This window comes from Euleptes europaea, chromosome 11 (assembly GCF_029931775.1).
Source record: "Euleptes europaea isolate rEulEur1 chromosome 11, rEulEur1.hap1, whole genome shotgun sequence".
NCBI classification, from domain to species: domain Eukaryota; kingdom Metazoa; phylum Chordata; class Lepidosauria; order Squamata; family Sphaerodactylidae; genus Euleptes; species Euleptes europaea.
Window position 1 is genome coordinate 66,961,544 of NC_079322.1, and position 16,745 is coordinate 66,978,288.

Here is a 16,745-nt window from a genome sequence, read left to right on the forward strand (position 1 = left end):
ATGTGCAAGCTTCACGTTTATACTCAAAGGTTCATATACAGTCATGTAATGAACCCTAGTTACAGTTTCATGATGCACTGGCGTGCTACCGCTGTACACTAAAAAACAGAACTGAAATGTATTGTAGCCTTGCTTAGGCAAGTTTCCTTCAGAAGTCCAATGTTGCTGCCAAGCCTGATAGCCAGAATGTACCATCTCTCAACATGGATGCTAGATTTTAGCTAGCAGTAACCAACAGACATATTCAGCGTGAATGTATTTTTCTTCTTAGCCACACATACCTAAGGCTATCCTGAGCCCCGGAACAAGTTTCTGGCAAACATTCTTTCAGTGTCACAATTATCATCTGATGCTGACAGATTAATCTATTTGCTTTCAGATATGGACCCTTACATTTCCCAAAAAATGGCAATGTTTGGCCTGGTGGCCAAGAAAATCAAGGCAAAGCAAATCACGAAAGATGGGCATATTTTAATTTCTTAATTTCCATATTCTTTTAATGATTTTGGTTTTGTATATTTCAACTTGCTATACTGTTTTAGATTGTAACGGCCTACGGCCTTATACAATAAACTTGATCTGATCTGACCTAAGGCTATCTCCAAAACACTATGAGGATTAATTCAATCATCTGAGTTGTGTCACATGCTCTTGTCTGCCGTAAGCCTCGTCTATACATTTCACTGGATGGCATCCTACAGCCCGTGAGCATGTAAGCACACTAAATAGTTCCCCTTAAAATCACATAAATTCTAGAACTGTCAAAGGGGATTCATTCTACATACATCTTGCAGGTTCACTGGGCATCTGCTTCCTTCAAGCAATTAGCACTAAGCAACTTGTTTGAGGAAAATCATCACACTAGGAGATCAAAGTGCTGGTAACAGCTAGTGTGGCATATTGGATAGGAGTCATGAGCAATTAACAGGGAAGACAATATTCAAATATTGCATCTGCCATGAAATCCTCAACTGGTCTTAAGCAAATCACTATCTCCCAGATCTCATGTATAAGGGGATAATGATATTGACCATATGTGATACTGTCCATCTCAGAAGGTGGAGCACTAATGCTTATCATTTTTAGAAAGAAAAAGCAACCACAACAACAACCTCTGCAGTTCTTTGTTTTAATATTCACTTGGGCAGAAAAATTCTCCTTACAGCCTCCAGAACACACCCCCACATTTCCCAAGCTGTGAAATCCTTTTTATTACCACCAACGAAAAAATGTGTAGTTGGGAGGGAGAAGTTCACTGCAACCCTGCAGGCTAATTGGCAATCCTCCTTTGCGCTAATTACTCTGGCACTCTCATTTCTTGGTGGAATAAGTTCCTTAGAGCATTAATTAACGTCTCTGTATTCAAACACCGGTGTTTACTTCCAGGATATTTTTGAGAGAGGCTGCCGGGAAAGCATGCGTAACCTAAAACGGCCAGCTCGATGCTGATTAATATGAAACAAACACTTTAGCAGCTAGCATCATTCCCCAATTCCTTGCCTTCCCCGCCCCAGCTGCTCCCATCACAACATTCCCAGATAACCCCAAGGTTTGGAGACGGGCCGTGGCTCAGTGCTCGAGCATCTGCTTGGCATGCAGAAGGTCCCAGGTTCAATCCATGGCATCTCCAGGTAAAGGGACTAGGCAAGTAGGTAATTCACAGTGGGTAGCCGTGTTAGTCTGTCTGCAGTAGTAGAAAAGGGCAAGAGTCTAGTAGCACCTTAAAGACTAAAAAAAATATTTTCTGGTAGGGTATGAGCTTTCGTGAGCCACAGCTGAAGCTGAAAGCTCATACCCTACCAGAAAATATTTTTGTTAGTCTTTAAGGTGCTACTGGACTCCTGCCCTTTTCTACTAGGCAAGTAGGGGATGTGAATAGACCCCTGCCTGAGATCCTGAACAGCCGCTGCCGGTCAGAATAGACAGTACTGACTTGGATGGACCCAGGGTCTGACTCAGTAGAAGGCAGCTTCATGCGTTCAAGGGGGTTCCTTCCCTTGCCTGCTTCTCCTGCCCGCGCCCCGGTGTCTACGTGCCCTCCCGCCCAGGGAAACGTACTTGTGTGTGCGTGTTAAGTGCCGTCAAGTCGCTTGACCCTATGAACGAAAGTCCTCCAAAATGTCCTATCTTTGACAGCCCTGCTCAGGTCTTGCAAACTGAAGGCTGTGGCTTCCTTTATTGAGCCAACCCATCTCTTGTTGGGTCTTTATTTTTCCTGCTGCCCTCCACTTTTCCTAGCATGACTGTCTTTCCCAGGGACTCTTGTCGTCTCACGACGTGACCAAAATACGACAGCCGCAGTTGATTCATTTTAGCTTCTAGGGTCAGTTCAGGCTTGATTTGATCTATAACCCACTGATTGGTTGTTGTTTTTTTGGCAGTCCACAGTATCTGTCACACTTTCCTCCAACACCACATTTCAAAGGGATCTATTTTCTTCCTCAGTGGGTAGCCGTGTTAGTCGGTTTGCGGTAGTCCAAAAGGGCCAGAGTCCACCTTAAAGACTAACAAAAATATTTTCTGGTAGGGTGTGAGCTTTCTTCCTATTTTCTTCCTACCAGCTTTCTTCACTGTCCAGCTTTCACACCCATACATAGCAATAGGGAATACGGACTTACAGGCTCATAATTCTCCCCACCCCCACCCCCACCAGGATAGGAAGAGGGGGGGGGAGGCCACCGAAGGCCCCGCGCTCACCTGTGACGTCCAGCTGAGACGCGGCCCCGGAGCCCAGAGGAGGATGGGGAAGGTTAAGAGAGGGTGGGGGCGAGCCGAGCGGGGAAGGGCGGGCGGAGGCGAGGAGAGCGCCGGCCGGCCGGCCAGGGGCGGGCCGCAGGGAGGAAGGGAGACAAGGACGAGCAAAGAAGGCCGAGGCCGCCCGGTCTCGCTCCGAGCAGGAGGCGGAATGCGCGGAAACCCGCTCGCCCGAGAGCGCCTCAAGACCACTTCCGGTCCTCGGCGGAAGCTCTCCCCCCACCCCGCCCCCCCAAAGCCAGCGACCATAGAGGCAATACGGGGCGAGCGGCTAGACGGAGGTCGCCGTTAAGGCCCGAGAGGGCAGAGAACGGCTTGGCTGTGTGTCACGTGACGTCGAGGCGGCCGTTGAAGGGCGGCCGTTGAAGCCTCGTTAGATTCCGGGGGGGGGGGGGATTTTAAAACAAAACATGCAAACAAATAAAACCGGAAACAGGAGTTTGCAGCCTAACAACATTCACGCAAGCATAAGCTTTCACGATTGGAGCTCATTTCAACAGATACACATGAGTGGAGTTGTTTCGAATTTCCTGGGGTTGGACTAGATGACCCTGGTGGTCCCAATTCTATGATAGAATATCATATGATAGAATATCCTATCAATATGCCTTATACTGAATCAGACCATCAAGGTCCATCCAAGTCAGTACTGTCTACTCAGACCCGCAAAGGCTCTCCAGGGCCTCAGGCTGAGGTCTTTCACGTCACCTCCTCGCCTAGTCCCTTTAACTGGGGATGCCGGGGATTGAACCTGGGGACTTCTGCATGCCAAGCAGAGGCTCTACAAACCGAGCCACAGGCCCTCCCCTAAATCCATGAGACTCTATTCATCTGATGCAGAAAGGCGGGGTGGGGGAAAATGTTTCAAAGCAAGATCAAAAAAAAAAGGGGGGGGAGAATCACTCCCAACTATTGTTATGTAGGGAAAGTAGGAAAAATATAAACTCTAGGGCAAAATAAATAGGCATTGATGGAGGTGTAAGTAATATACAAGTATAAGTAATTATAGGATGGGGTGTGCAAGATACTAGCATCTAAAGTGCACGAGGAATTCCGGGTCACTGTTAAAACCTGGGTAAATAGTTTGGGACGTAATAAATTGGAATCAAGCAATTTGATTCGAGGTTTGCTTGTGGGGAAACAGCCTGTGCACGTGTCACAGGGAATGCATGCACATCCCACCTGTACGTTCATACATCTGTTTGCAAAAGTGAGCCAACACGCATTCACTTTATGAATGAATGAAACCTGGGACCAATACCTGAATAACTGTGGGTTTTAAATCACATGTTCAGCTGTACATGCATTGAACGTAACACGATAATCACACACCTACGAAGAAAAATCAAGCGGACACCGAACACACATTCATTCTTTGTAACTGGTGAACAGGGTTAGTGAGTTCAGCAGCAGAGCAGGAGCTCTGTCTACTAGAGATTCCACCTTCTGTCTGTTGGCATCTGTAATTTACAGGAAGCAGTGGTTGGCCAAGACCTGCCTCTGCCTGACTTTAAAAAAAATGCCTTATTTATAGCCTGCCTTTCTCACAGGGACTCAAGGCGGATAAATACGGATCATGTTGTGCCACTTTGAAAAATATTACATTGGGGTTCAAAGGCGGGAGCCACAACGGCGAAAGCACTTGCAGAAGCCCCTGTTTGGGTTGCCAACCTCCAGGTACTAGCTGGAGATCTCCCGCTATTACAACTGATCTCCAGCTGATAGAGAAAATGGCCACTTTGGCAATTGGACTCAATGGCATTGAAGTCCCACCCCTCCCCAAAACCCTGCCCTCCTCAGGCTCTGCCTCAAAAACCTCCCGCTGGTGGCAAAGAGGGACCTGGCACCCCCAGCCACAGTACATAATACTGAACTAGATAGCATTGTCAAGATCCATCTATCCCAGGATAGTCTTATTGACTAAAATTGGATTACTCCATAACATTTTTAAAATAAAATTTTATTATTTCAAACATAACAAACATACACACAACATTGCAATATCATATTCGTATGTGTGGCTCCTTATCTAAAACATAACTAGAACAAGTTATTTATTTGCATCCCAATAAACAAAAAGATTATATTTTATCACGTTATATTTTATCTCCCTTATACAGAATTAACCATATGACATTTCATTTTTATACTACAGCTACTGGTTCAACTACTTTAAAGTCTGACAATTAATTAATTGTATATATATATATATAATATTCTTCACAACAGAACAAATCATTACTTTCCACTATCCACTATTCAAAAACTATGGTTATTAAGCTACATAATATCTTGGTATAATAACAAAAGCTTCCCTTCTATAGGCTTGTTTCACTTTGTGAAAGTTTACACACGAGTTTGGGTTTCACTTCCATTGAGACAACAAGGAGCATCCCTTGAGAGTTTTTATGAGTATGTGACGCATGCCAAGTGTACCGTGCTCAATTTGTACTGGTTCGTGGTGCAGCCACCCTTGCAAGCAGGTCTCTCGATCAAAGTCACACAAGATAATTACCATTACCATTTTATGGGTAAGAATGAAATTAAGTGGGTTGTCAAAGACTGTCCACAGCCTGATCCTTTGTGGAGTCAGGCATACCTACCTTAATTGAAAACAACAGGTTTAGGCATGCCCAACTATGTAGAGGAACCAGATGTTGAGGAGTTCAAAACAGAAGGAGGCTTTGAACTCCAATGTAATATTTTTCAAAGTGGCACAAAGTTATCCGTATTTATGTGTCACCTTCAATGTGCATGGTGCACAAGAGGAGAGGTTCCTGTTACACAACTGGCCCACAGGATGCCATATATTGTGTCAGAGACCACTGGTCACATGAACACATGAAGCTGCCTTAAACTGAATCAGACCATCAAAGTCATCATTGTCTACTCAGACAGGCAGCGGCTTTCCAGGGTCAGGCAGAGATCTTTCACATCACCTGCTTGCCTAGTCCCTTTAACTGGAGATGCTGGGGATTGAACCTGGGACCTTCTGCATGCTGAGCAGATGCTCTACTAACTAAGCCATGCCCCCTCCCATCTAGCTCAGTATTACTGGTAGCAGCACTCCAGGGTCTCAGGCAGAGAAGGGCCTTTCCCATCACCTGCCATCTTTTAGCTGAAGATGCCAGGGATTGAACCTGGCACCCTCATCACGTAATGTCTGTGCTCTCCCTCCTTCTAGAAACCCTTTGTCTTGTAGAAGTCACCTCAAAGTGGAACTCGAACCCACTTCAACCCTCTTTCCCCTTGCAGGCCTCTTTTGCCCACTGAGCTATTAGCTTGGTCAACTACTGCATACAACAGTGTACAAGATAGGATTTATTGCGTAGGGCCAAAGGCTATTACAATTAGGATGTGCAAAAGGGAACAGAGAAGCTACAACAAAAACAATAATATAATGTTTGGAGTAAGTTAAAACACACTAAAAACACATAAGCACCTTCCCTATGTACAAATAAAGTAATTCAGCCTTTAGCCTGAGCTCTGGCTTGCATTTTTCTGGATGCCAAGAAAAACTGTGCCACTCTATAAGAAACATACTGGTCCATACTGGTCCATACTGGTAGGGTTGCCAGGTCCATGTCTACTTATGAGACGCTATGGGTGTTTTCTGTTTCATACACTGTGCCATTTATATTCGCAGGGCCAGCCAGAGACCAAATGGCCCGTTTCCAGCGCCCCTCTTATTTATTTATTGCTCCCCCCAATCTAAATTTATCCTCGCACCAGCAGCCTACCTCCGTTATTTAGAGATAAACAGATATAGAAGGGCCTTTAGCCTGGTTAGGTGCGCAGCCTTTCACTCTCCATGCTAGAGGGGAAATTTAAGAAGATACCTAGGGCGGAGAGATTCTGCCCCTGTAAATCCGGGGATCTAGAAACTATTGAGCATGTCCTTCTATACTGTAATTTTTATACAATACCTCGCTCTAAGTTTATTGAGCCCCATATACAGAGAATGGGACCCGACAGGGAAAGAGATCGAAAAGCTCCTACAAGGTGATAACTCCTTTATTACCTCTCAGGTCGCAACGTTTTGTACAGCAGCAATGAAAATACGTCATCATAGAGTATTCTCTTAGCCCAAATGCTAGAGGTAATCTGGTTGATATTTTAAGTGAATTAAGACTTGGACTGTAAATTGTTGTCTGTAATTTTATCTGGCTAAGGGCCGTAAATAAACAATCTAATCTCTCTTTATTTGATTATTTATTTCTAAAATCTCTATGCTGCCTTTTTACCCAAACAGGGTCCCCAAGGAAGCCAACATTAAAACATTTCAACAGTGAAACAGCATTTAAAATAGAGTATATATAAAATATTTAAACGCTTCAGTAAAAACACAGAAACATGGTGTACCATGGATCTGGTCTTCGTCAGTTTCTGAATCTGTTGTCAGGCAGCCTCGGACAGTGTGTGTGCTTGTTCAGGTTTCTTGGCATAAAGCAAGACAGGTGTGAGGAAACCTTACTCTGCTGACAATAAGAAATAGACAGATCTCCAGTTATCTCTGGTGCTCGGCAGGGACCAAGATGAAAACATATGCTGGAAATTAAAGTACCGGAATGGTGAAGTGCCCCAAATAAAGGTATTTTACCTGTGGCACTATTAACTGCCCCGTGTACATAAACAGGTGCAGGAATTCTCCTTTTAGACGTGACACCCATGTAGATAAATGCGTGTCAAGAACCCCACCCCCTTCCTCTCTTTCCTCTTGCTTTCTATTGACATAATCTGCATAAAAGCACAAACATTCCTCAGTCTGCAACATTCCAACCTCTGCCGGATTTGCTCTGCCTTGCTAGCTTGTTATCTCATTACAAAGACCTTTGCAAAAGAACTGCTTTGCACTTGCTTTACAGAGACTGTTTGTTAAGAATGACAGCATGAGAAAAACAGCAAAGTATCATTATTGAAGGAATTGAAGAGAAAGTGTATAAAAGGTCAATCAATGCTAAATGAAGATGTGATTCTTTCTTTTGCTTTTGGGCTGGAGAGATTTGATCCCAGCGTGTACTGTTTAAAACTTGACACCATTAAATAGTAAGCTGTTAAAATAATTCCTGACCTCCAGTGCGTTATCCTGGATCGGACCTATCTGGATAGCATTTTTCTAGGCATAACAAAGGTATGGTACACCCTGTCCTGGATGGCCCAGGCTAGCTTGATCACATCCGATCTCAAAAGCCAAGCAGAGTCGGTCCAGGTTAATACTTCACAGTGGATAGCCGTGTTAGTCTGTCTGCAGTAGCAGAAAAAGAGCAAGAGTCCAGTAGCACCTTAAAGACTAACAAAAATATTTTCTGGTAGGGTATGAGCTTTCGGGAGCCACAGCTCACTACTTCAGATACAGCTAGAATGTGAATCCATCTGTCTTTAAGTAGAGGAGAGTGAATTCAGACAAGCATTAGTATGTAAATGTTAACAGTATGTACATGTGAATAGCAGGCGTGATGGGATTAGGTGTGGTATGCAGAAGAGTCTGTGATGTCCAGGGGAGAGATGGGTGTGGAGAAATCAGCACTGGTAATGAGCCATGAATGCAAGGCCTTTATTCAGCCCAGGTAAATGCATTGTCTTTAGTTTGAATATCAACTGTAATTCAGCAGTTTCTCTTTCCAATCTCCCTTTGAAATTCCTTTGTAAGAGAAATGGACATAAATGGACATAAGTCTGACATCGGAAACCACAATATTCAAAAACCAGTGGGAGAACATTTCAACCTTCCAGGACATTCTGTTGCAGATTTAAGCGTAGCAGTTCTCTTACAAAGGAATTTCAAAGGGAGATTGTTAGTCTTTAAAGTGCTACTGGACTCTTGCTCTTTACTACTACAGGTTACTACTTGGATGAGAAGCCTCCAAGACCAGGGTTTGGTACACAGAGGCAGCAAGCCACCTTTGCTGGGTTCATCTCTTGCCTTGAAAACCACAGCATTTATTGATTCATTTGCTTTATTCATAGTCCGCCTTTCTCACTGAGTTTCAGTGCAACCCAATAGGATGAGACTACTAGGGTCAACAACTCTGGGTTGGGAAATTCTATTTCACCAGTCAAGCCGGAGTAGGTTGTAGCTCTTAAAGCCTTAATTTAAAAGTTACTAAACCCAGTTTTAATACTGACAGCCTTAACCTCCCCTCCTCTCACCTTGCAGTTCAAATCCTCCTTCTCATTGGCTCTCCCATCTACCCATCCCTCGCTCCTTGCTAATCCCATTGGCTCCTTGCTAGCCCCACCTTTTTCATTGTATCCAACCCCCAATTTTCATTTCCCCCCTCCCTCCGGCTGTTTGTCCCCGCCCCTTTTTTCCTTCGACGTCCTTGCGCTATTCTGCTCTGGCCCTTGCTCAGCCTCGCCCTCGGCGCTGTCGGCTCCGTCCCGATTGGGCAGGCGCCCGGCAGGCGGACGCCTCCTCGCTACCGATTGGCTGGAGGAGCCGTGGCCTTTTCGTGCCTCGTTGCGGTGGCGCGATCGGCCCACGGCGTGACGCACGGGCCTAAGCGGGCCCCCATTGGTCGGGGACGCGGAGGGGCGGGGCGACCGGCGATGGGGCGCGCGGTGTGGCGGTTGGCGTCCGTTGCTGCGGTTGTGGGGCCAGGTGGGGAAGGCTCTGCCGCGCGCACTCTTTCTTCGGCCGCCTCTCGGGTGCGTCGCAGTGGGTGCCTCCGCCCTAGAGACTTCCCGCCGCCGCTTGCTTCTGTCGGCCTGAGGGGCAGGGCGGTGTGGCCTGGAAACGGAGAGCGGTAAGGACGGGAAGGGGGCGACGGGTGCCCAAGAGGGTCAGTCGCGGGGTAGGGGGGGGGAGGCGCTGCAAGAGCAGGAGGAGAGCCCCGCTGAGCCTCTGCCGCTCCGTCGAGTCCCCCACACGGAGCAGGGCGTGAGGGCAGTTACGTTTTCTCTGCCGTTTCTTTCCGGGGGGGTACACTGCGCCTGTGCATGGAGGTTCCATTTCACCGCTGCTGCAGCGAAGAACTTCCATCTCCAGGTCAGGCAAGGGCCAATTTCGAGCACTTGTGCCGAGAACTGGGGGCACAGGACAAACTGGAAACCTTGCCGTGCGGCCGGCTCTGTGGCTCCCTTGCCGGAGGGTCAGAGAGTATAGTGGGTAGAACGTCAGACCATGATCGAAAAGCAATTGGTTAAAAGGATTGGTTATAATGGAAATAGAATTATATATGATATCAATTTACTAGAAAACAATATATGTTAAATGAGAGCTAGGGAGAAATGGAGGATTTATAAAACAGTTAAATTTTAATGGAAATAGTTAAATGCTTTTTACTATACTAATCCACTTATATGTAAGGAGATTTACTATTTCTTTTTCTATTTACTTTTTTTTAATTATCTCTCCTTTATATGACATTATTAATTATAAAAATCTATTTTTTTTCTTTTTTTCTTATTTTGCTATGGAAAATATGATAGAGATTAATAAATATTAACAATAGAACTAGGATTAGAAATGTATGCAAAAGAGATTACCAATTTGTTGCAAGACGTAGGGAGATGTAGGAGAAGTTCAATTTTTGATTATTTATATATTTTTAACAAAGCTACCTATCTGTTACTGCTTCTTACTGTTTATATCTTTGTTAAACCCTGTGATTAATAATTTTGGAAAAATAAAAAATTTGTTTAAAAAAAAAAGAATGTCAGACCAGGACTTCAGGGGGCTGAGTTCAAGTTCCCACTTAGCAGCCAAGTTCATTGGATTGGCTTTCTTTCAGCCTAACCTACCTCACCCAGGGTGGTGGTGGTGGGGGTTTAGTCAAACTGGAGTAAGGAAAGAATAATGTATGCCATTTTGAGCTTTGGGGGAGGGACAGTGATAAAAAATGTTGTCTTCCTTGTCCTTAGATGTAGCTTCCTTCTTTCTTCTTCTCTCCCCCCCCCCAGCCATTACTGGTATATTATATTGGTTATGCTTAAGTGAGGTGTACTTGAGTACATGCTTAAGTGAGCATGTACTCAGTACCTTGAAATGTGCTATTTCATAAGTATGTTTGGGATTGTAGCCTTTCAGATCACTTCTTTGTCTGATATGTCTGTATTCTTATGCATCTTGCCTTGCAAAGTGCCAGCTAAAACAAGTAAAGACTGAACACTTTTTGAGGAGGGTGAGCATTCTGGATGAAGATCAAAGAAGCAATGTACAAACTTTAGTTATTGGGAGGGGGGTCCTGAGGATAACTTATATAACTATCGTATTCTAGGTGCAAAATTCCAGATCATACTTATTTAATATATATTTTATCCTGCTTTTCAGCATTCTGGCATGTGATTTGAATTGTGGCCTACTCCAGAATTCTAACGAGTATTTTATTTATTTACTTACTTAAAATTGCTACCCTGCCTTTCAGCCCTCATAAGGACTACCAAGATGACTGATGAATTAAAAACATAATGAAAACCAAATCTTAAGAACCACTAAAACAAACAAAAAGCACACCGTTAAAACCAGAGCTGAAATACACATGCAAAACGATAAAAACATAAAACAACAATTAAACACTATGCCATTCTGGTTCTCAATGCAGTAACCAAAATGGTTACAGGAATCAGAGTTTAATATATGACAACCTTCGTTCAATACAAAGGGTTATCCAGAGGTTCTGTTCTAATGTTGGAGGCTTCTTCTAGTAGAAGGCTGTTTAAACTAGAGAAAGACTAGCAGAACAGAATCCATCTCAAAAATGATCCTCGGAGGAAATAAGCCTGATGTTGGTAGGTCAGGTACAAGCTATAACTGACTGTACACATTAGTTTCTCTTTTTATAGAAAATGTGTAACTGGTGAACCTTTTAACGAAGTGATCAGTATGGTTGATTAAATATATAATTGTTTTGGGGGGGTGCTTTTTTCTGAGTGACCTTTTTATAATTCGTATTCGTCTTAGGAAGATCAATATTGCAACCATGCCAGAAATAAATACAGATGATCTGGATGAGCAGCAAGTACAGCTGCTGGCAGAGATGTGCATCGTTATTGATGAAAATGACAACAGAATTGGAGCGGATACCAAGAAGAACTGCCATCTCAATGAAAACATTGAAAAAGGTATTTCAGAATTTTCCAGTTCATTTCATGTAAAGTTGAAAGCCTCAGTTGGACATTGCACTTGACCTATCTGATACAACTCAAGCGCCTCCAGGGGTTTTGGTCCAGTTTTACAAGATAAAAAGAAAACCTGAGGATATGAAACCAGAATACAAGACTAATGTAGGTGAACCAACTGATCTTGTAAAACCATCTCCAAGACCGGTTTGAATTGCTGATAGGCTTTTTTGTGTACTGAAAGGGAAGTTGAAAATCTCCTTGCACTTGCTAACTGGCTTCCAGGTACCCACAAATTGCTCACTTTCTCTACCCTGCCATTCCATTTAGCTTTCCCCTTGTGGGGAGCTGCAGATGTTTGCTCCAAATATTGATAGAGGTGTATAAAATGAGCCAAGATGCTTATTTTCCCTTGTACAGACAAAATGTCTTTTGGCTCTAGCATATAAGCACCTACCTTGTATTTCTGTTTAACAACAAAAAGGTCTCCAGGCAACTTACAAAAGATGTATTGACATCAGTTGACTCTAGTGGCTTTTGATTGAATGGCTGGCTATTAAAATCTGGAAGATAATAGGTGTCATGCCATGTCAGGGATGGAAGCGTGTATCAGTCATGTTTTCATGTGTATCACTTCTGCTCAATCTGTTAAGTCACCCTTTGGATACACTTTTCTTATGGCCAGAATATGTTGCCCTTGCTAGGGTTTTAAGACTGAATGGCTTCATTTGGAGTTCCACATTTGAACAACAGCCTATCTGAATAAAGACACAAGGACAGGCAATGTTACCTGTGCCCAGCTTAATGGAAGGATCAGCTTGTGGCTTGCTGGAGTTCATGTGGGAAACTGACATTTGTGCTCAGCATAATATTTTCCCCGAAGGTCAGAGAGACACAAAACAAATCCAGAGTTTCCATTCTGTTCCGGTGTGTTTGATGTTATATTTTGCTATCAGTTCTTGTGCTGAGCATGTAAAAGGTAAAGGTCCCCTGTGCAAGCACCGGGTCATTCCTGGCCCATGGGGTGACGTCACATCCTGACGTTTCCAAGGCAGACTTTGTTTGCGGGGTGGTTTGCCAATGCCTTCCCCAGTCATCTTCCCTTTACCCCCAGCAAGCCGGGTACTCATTTTACCGACCTCGGAAGGGTGGAAGGCTGAGTCAACCTTGAGAGATCGAACTCAGGTCGTGAGCAGTTTTTGACTGCAGTACTGCAGCTTAACATGGGGCTAAGTATGTACTTGTATTTAAATTGACTCCAGTGAAGCTCTCCAAACTAAATTGTAAGAGGATCTTCAAGCAAATAGTTGACTAATAAGAGAGCTTACTGTAATTCTTCTCTTTTAAGCAGAAAAGCTCGCAGTTGTGCTTAGAATACTAGCTAATGTTATATTATAGGAACAGAAGTTTTCTCCTTTGCCCAATATGCATTTAAAATTAAAATCTGGTGTTAATTGAAAACAAGGATTGAATTTGCTGTTGTTTAAAGTACAACATTTTGAAAAATTACTTACATATCTCTGTGTTACAGGACTGCTGCATCGTGCTTTCAGTGTTTTCTTGTTCAATTCCGAGAACAAACTGCTTTTGCAACAGAGATCAGATGCAAAAATCACTTTCCCAGGTCTGTTTCTTAATAATCTTGATTTCATAATGCAATATTGATTATGCACAATTATGAGATGGTCTTACATAGAGAAGTTTGTGTTTGGTTTCTGTTTTCTTATGAACAAACAAACTGATTAAAAATGTCCAACCTATTTTCAACTAATGGTTTTCCAACTCTGAGTGGAATAAAAATTCAGGCTTGGAATCCAATAGTGAAATCTATGCAAGAGTATACTATATATAGTAAGTATAGTGTAAGAGGACTTTGAAATCAGTGACACTGGTGAAACACTGATCTTCTGAGTGTTGCTCGATTCCGACTTCCATGAGCAGAGTGGAACTTGTGGAAGAAACTGTTCCTTCTTCTTGACCCCCCCCCCATTCCATGAAAACCCATTGCTAAAAGTGTAAGGAGATTCTTAAGAAGAGCATGGGATGTGGTGTTGCGGGGGGGCAGTGGGAAGGGGGAATTGGCAGAATTTTAACTCTTGCGTGAACAGAATAGGAGCTTGTGCAAGGGAGGCAGTTTTCGTTGATTTCTCTCATTTCACTGCAGCCCCCTGAACAATATCCCACAGTTCCCAAGACTCCCCCAAACCTTGGGAATGACTTCTCAGGGAGCCCATTTAGTCCTTTGCAAAATGTAAATAAAGTTGATGGGATGGACCACTTGTTTCACTGTATAGTCTGTGACTGTGCTACACAATATTAATCCACATATATGCTTTGTAGATTGTTTTACCAACAGCTGTTGCAGTCATCCCCTCAGCACACCACTAGAGCTGGAAGAAAATAAGGCAATTGGAGTTCGACGAGCAGCACAAAGACGCCTCCAAGCGGAGTTGGGCATTCCACTGGAACAGGTAAATAATATTCCGCCTTCAAAGAATGACATCTCTGTGGGGAAAGGAGCTGAATAGCATCTAGCTGTATTTGGAGCCCTAAATACTAATTAGAGCTAATTGGAAACTCCCTTGTTTCCAAAGTTTTAGCCTTTGGGACTATGTGTCTGTCACAATTCCAGGAAACAATGTTTTTCAATAGGCAAAATGGCCAACACCTTATAGGTGCCAGGCAACCAAGAATGGGGACAATGCAGAAAAGAACCTGCCAGTATCCAAAACCAGCATTTTAGATTCGTGTTAACTTCTTTATGCTAAATGTGATCAGAGAATCATGACAAGTATGTACATAGATGTAGTTAGCAGTGGTCTATGTAATTTGCCTAGCAGTAGATCAGGAAACCTAGTGTTTTTTTTTTGTGTGTTTTTTTCAACAATCCTTGAGACCAACAAGGAGTGCATTTAAGTCAGTGCTTGTATTAAAACTGCTGTTAGAAATTAAAGCAAAAAAGCAGTTCCCCAACCCTCCAAATGCTGAAATCTGGTGTTCTCTTTGTGGAGAACAGGCTTTCATCGAGGGGTTCTGAAAAGGTGCCTATCTCTTGGCCATCAATCTTACACAGTTTTGGATTGTAGGTAACTCCTGAAGAAATCTTCTACCTGACCAGAATTCACTACAAAGCCAGGTCCGACGGGATCTGGGGAGAACATGAAATCGATTACATCCTGTTTGTGCAGAAGAATGTGATGCTGAATCCAGATCCAAATGAAATTAAGAGCTGCTGCTATGTGACACAGGAAGAACTGAAGGAACTACTGGAAAAGGCATCACGAAATGAAATTAAGATCACTCCCTGGTTCAAACTGATTGCAGAGACTTTTCTCTTCAAGTGGTGGGATAACCTGAATCATCTGAAGAAATTTGTGGATCATGCTAAAATACACAGAATGTGAAATTAAATGTGCTGATATAAAAGGGTGCAATAGCCTTTAAAAAAAACACTGATAAATTACACGTTTGAATAACTGTTTTTAAACATACTGCAACATGGCAGTTTAATTAGGAAGAGGTTCCTTAACAATGAAGGGAATTTGCTGTTGTGTGGGATTGTTTGGATGACTTATTGCTTACCTCTTTCCTTTCACTTAAACAGTTTATAGTGCTAAAAAAAACTGCCAGTGAGTATGCTCCTGTCAGAATTTGTTACTAGCACCTGACATTTTGGTACTAACTGGCTACTTGCTCAGGGTAGGTGTATGCTGGTCAGAATCCAGAGAGCGCTATAACTCAGTTCCCTGTGCAGCTTTACCTGGAGAAGTGCTTTTGAGAATACCAAGTTCTAAAGCAGCTTAAGATAGCAAAGAGAAGGGGGTCAGCTGTGGCAAGGCAGTGAGCAATCCCACAAGGCATATAGAAGCTGGGGACAGAAACAAATAGGGGTGCCTGCTGCAACTTTCCCCCCTAGCCCTAAAGGCTATATTATAATCCTGTTGGAGATGCTAGGAAAGGCAATTAGGCCACACCCAGCTGAGACCTGGCATGTTTCAGTCACACATTTTGAATGTTGGGCAGCTGAAGCATCAATTGAAGGTTAGAGGCTCCAGTAGTTCCTGTTCACCTGGAAATGCACTAGGCTAAATCAACTGTTTCTGAAGAGAACAAAAAAGTAGGTGGTGGTATTTCAAAACGAGGAAGATCAAGTCAAGGACAAAATCTAAAAATACCTTCCTTATGCAGGTTATTAAAAATTAAAATCCTGGTGAACCTTAGATTTTCGGGTAGACTTGGAAGCCTTTGAAAGGCAATAGTGTAGCGCATTATTTAACCGAAGACTAGGGACAGTCCATTATTGTGTTTGTAATTACTAAAAAATCTTCTGAGTCATGAAAGTCTTAAGAAATTACATTACTTTGAACAAAAACAAAATTGCAAGTGGTTTAAGTGTGGAAGTGTAAGTTAGTAAAAAAATGTATTTTGTACAAATTTATTTTCCCCCTCAAAAATAAAAAAACATGGGCAAAATATGGAGAGTTCATTTTCCATGCTATAAAGAGGTTTTTGGACTTCTTAAATAACAGCCTTTTCTGAAGCAGAGAGGACTTTCGAAAGCAGTTTGTGATGGGGCTGTTTTTTAAAACTTGCATACAGTAATTAAAGAGAAATGCTGTTTTCATATCAAGACAAATCCTGCAACCTGAGAAGTTGAGCACAATGCTACATTTCTCTTGTATCACATATTCCACTTCTATCACCTTAGTCATCCTTTATAGACCATACGTTTTCCAGCTTGTCTTAATTAGTTTCCCCCATGCAATGTAAAAGAGAAGTTGCATACAAAACTCAGCTCTCCGGCCTCTACCAGCTCCTGCTGCCCAAAGCCTTAAAACCAAGATCAACAAGGCCTGAATTTGGAGCCTTCTGCATGCAAACCATGTGCTCTACCATTAAGCTACAGGTTCATCCCCTTTGTTCAATAAGTC

At 43.1% G+C, this 16,745-nt stretch overlaps 2 protein-coding genes across 3 annotated transcripts in view; one reads left to right on the top strand and one right to left on the bottom strand.

The window, feature by feature from the left end:
• The window catches only part of WDR37 (WD repeat domain 37), a 62,136-nt gene extending 59,390 nt beyond the window's left edge, over positions 1–2,746 (bottom strand). The window contains exon 1 of one of the 2 annotated variants that reach the window (XM_056857301.1): positions 2,698–2,746. The gene's annotated coding sequence lies outside the window, so the exon portion shown is untranslated. The remainder of the gene's footprint in view (positions 1–2,697) is intronic. The other variant, XM_056857302.1, reaches the window with a different exon arrangement.
• Positions 2,747–9,303: 6,557 nt separating this feature from the next.
• IDI1 (isopentenyl-diphosphate delta isomerase 1) lies at positions 9,304–15,241 on the top strand. Its single transcript, XM_056857587.1, has 5 exons — positions 9,304–9,500; positions 11,657–11,817; positions 13,346–13,438; positions 14,155–14,285; positions 14,901–15,241. The coding sequence occupies exons 1-5, from the start codon at positions 9,304–9,306 to the stop codon at positions 15,216–15,218; spliced, it is 900 nt and encodes a 299-aa protein (XP_056713565.1). The 3' UTR covers positions 15,219–15,241.
• The last annotated feature ends 1,504 nt before the right edge of the window (positions 15,242–16,745 follow it).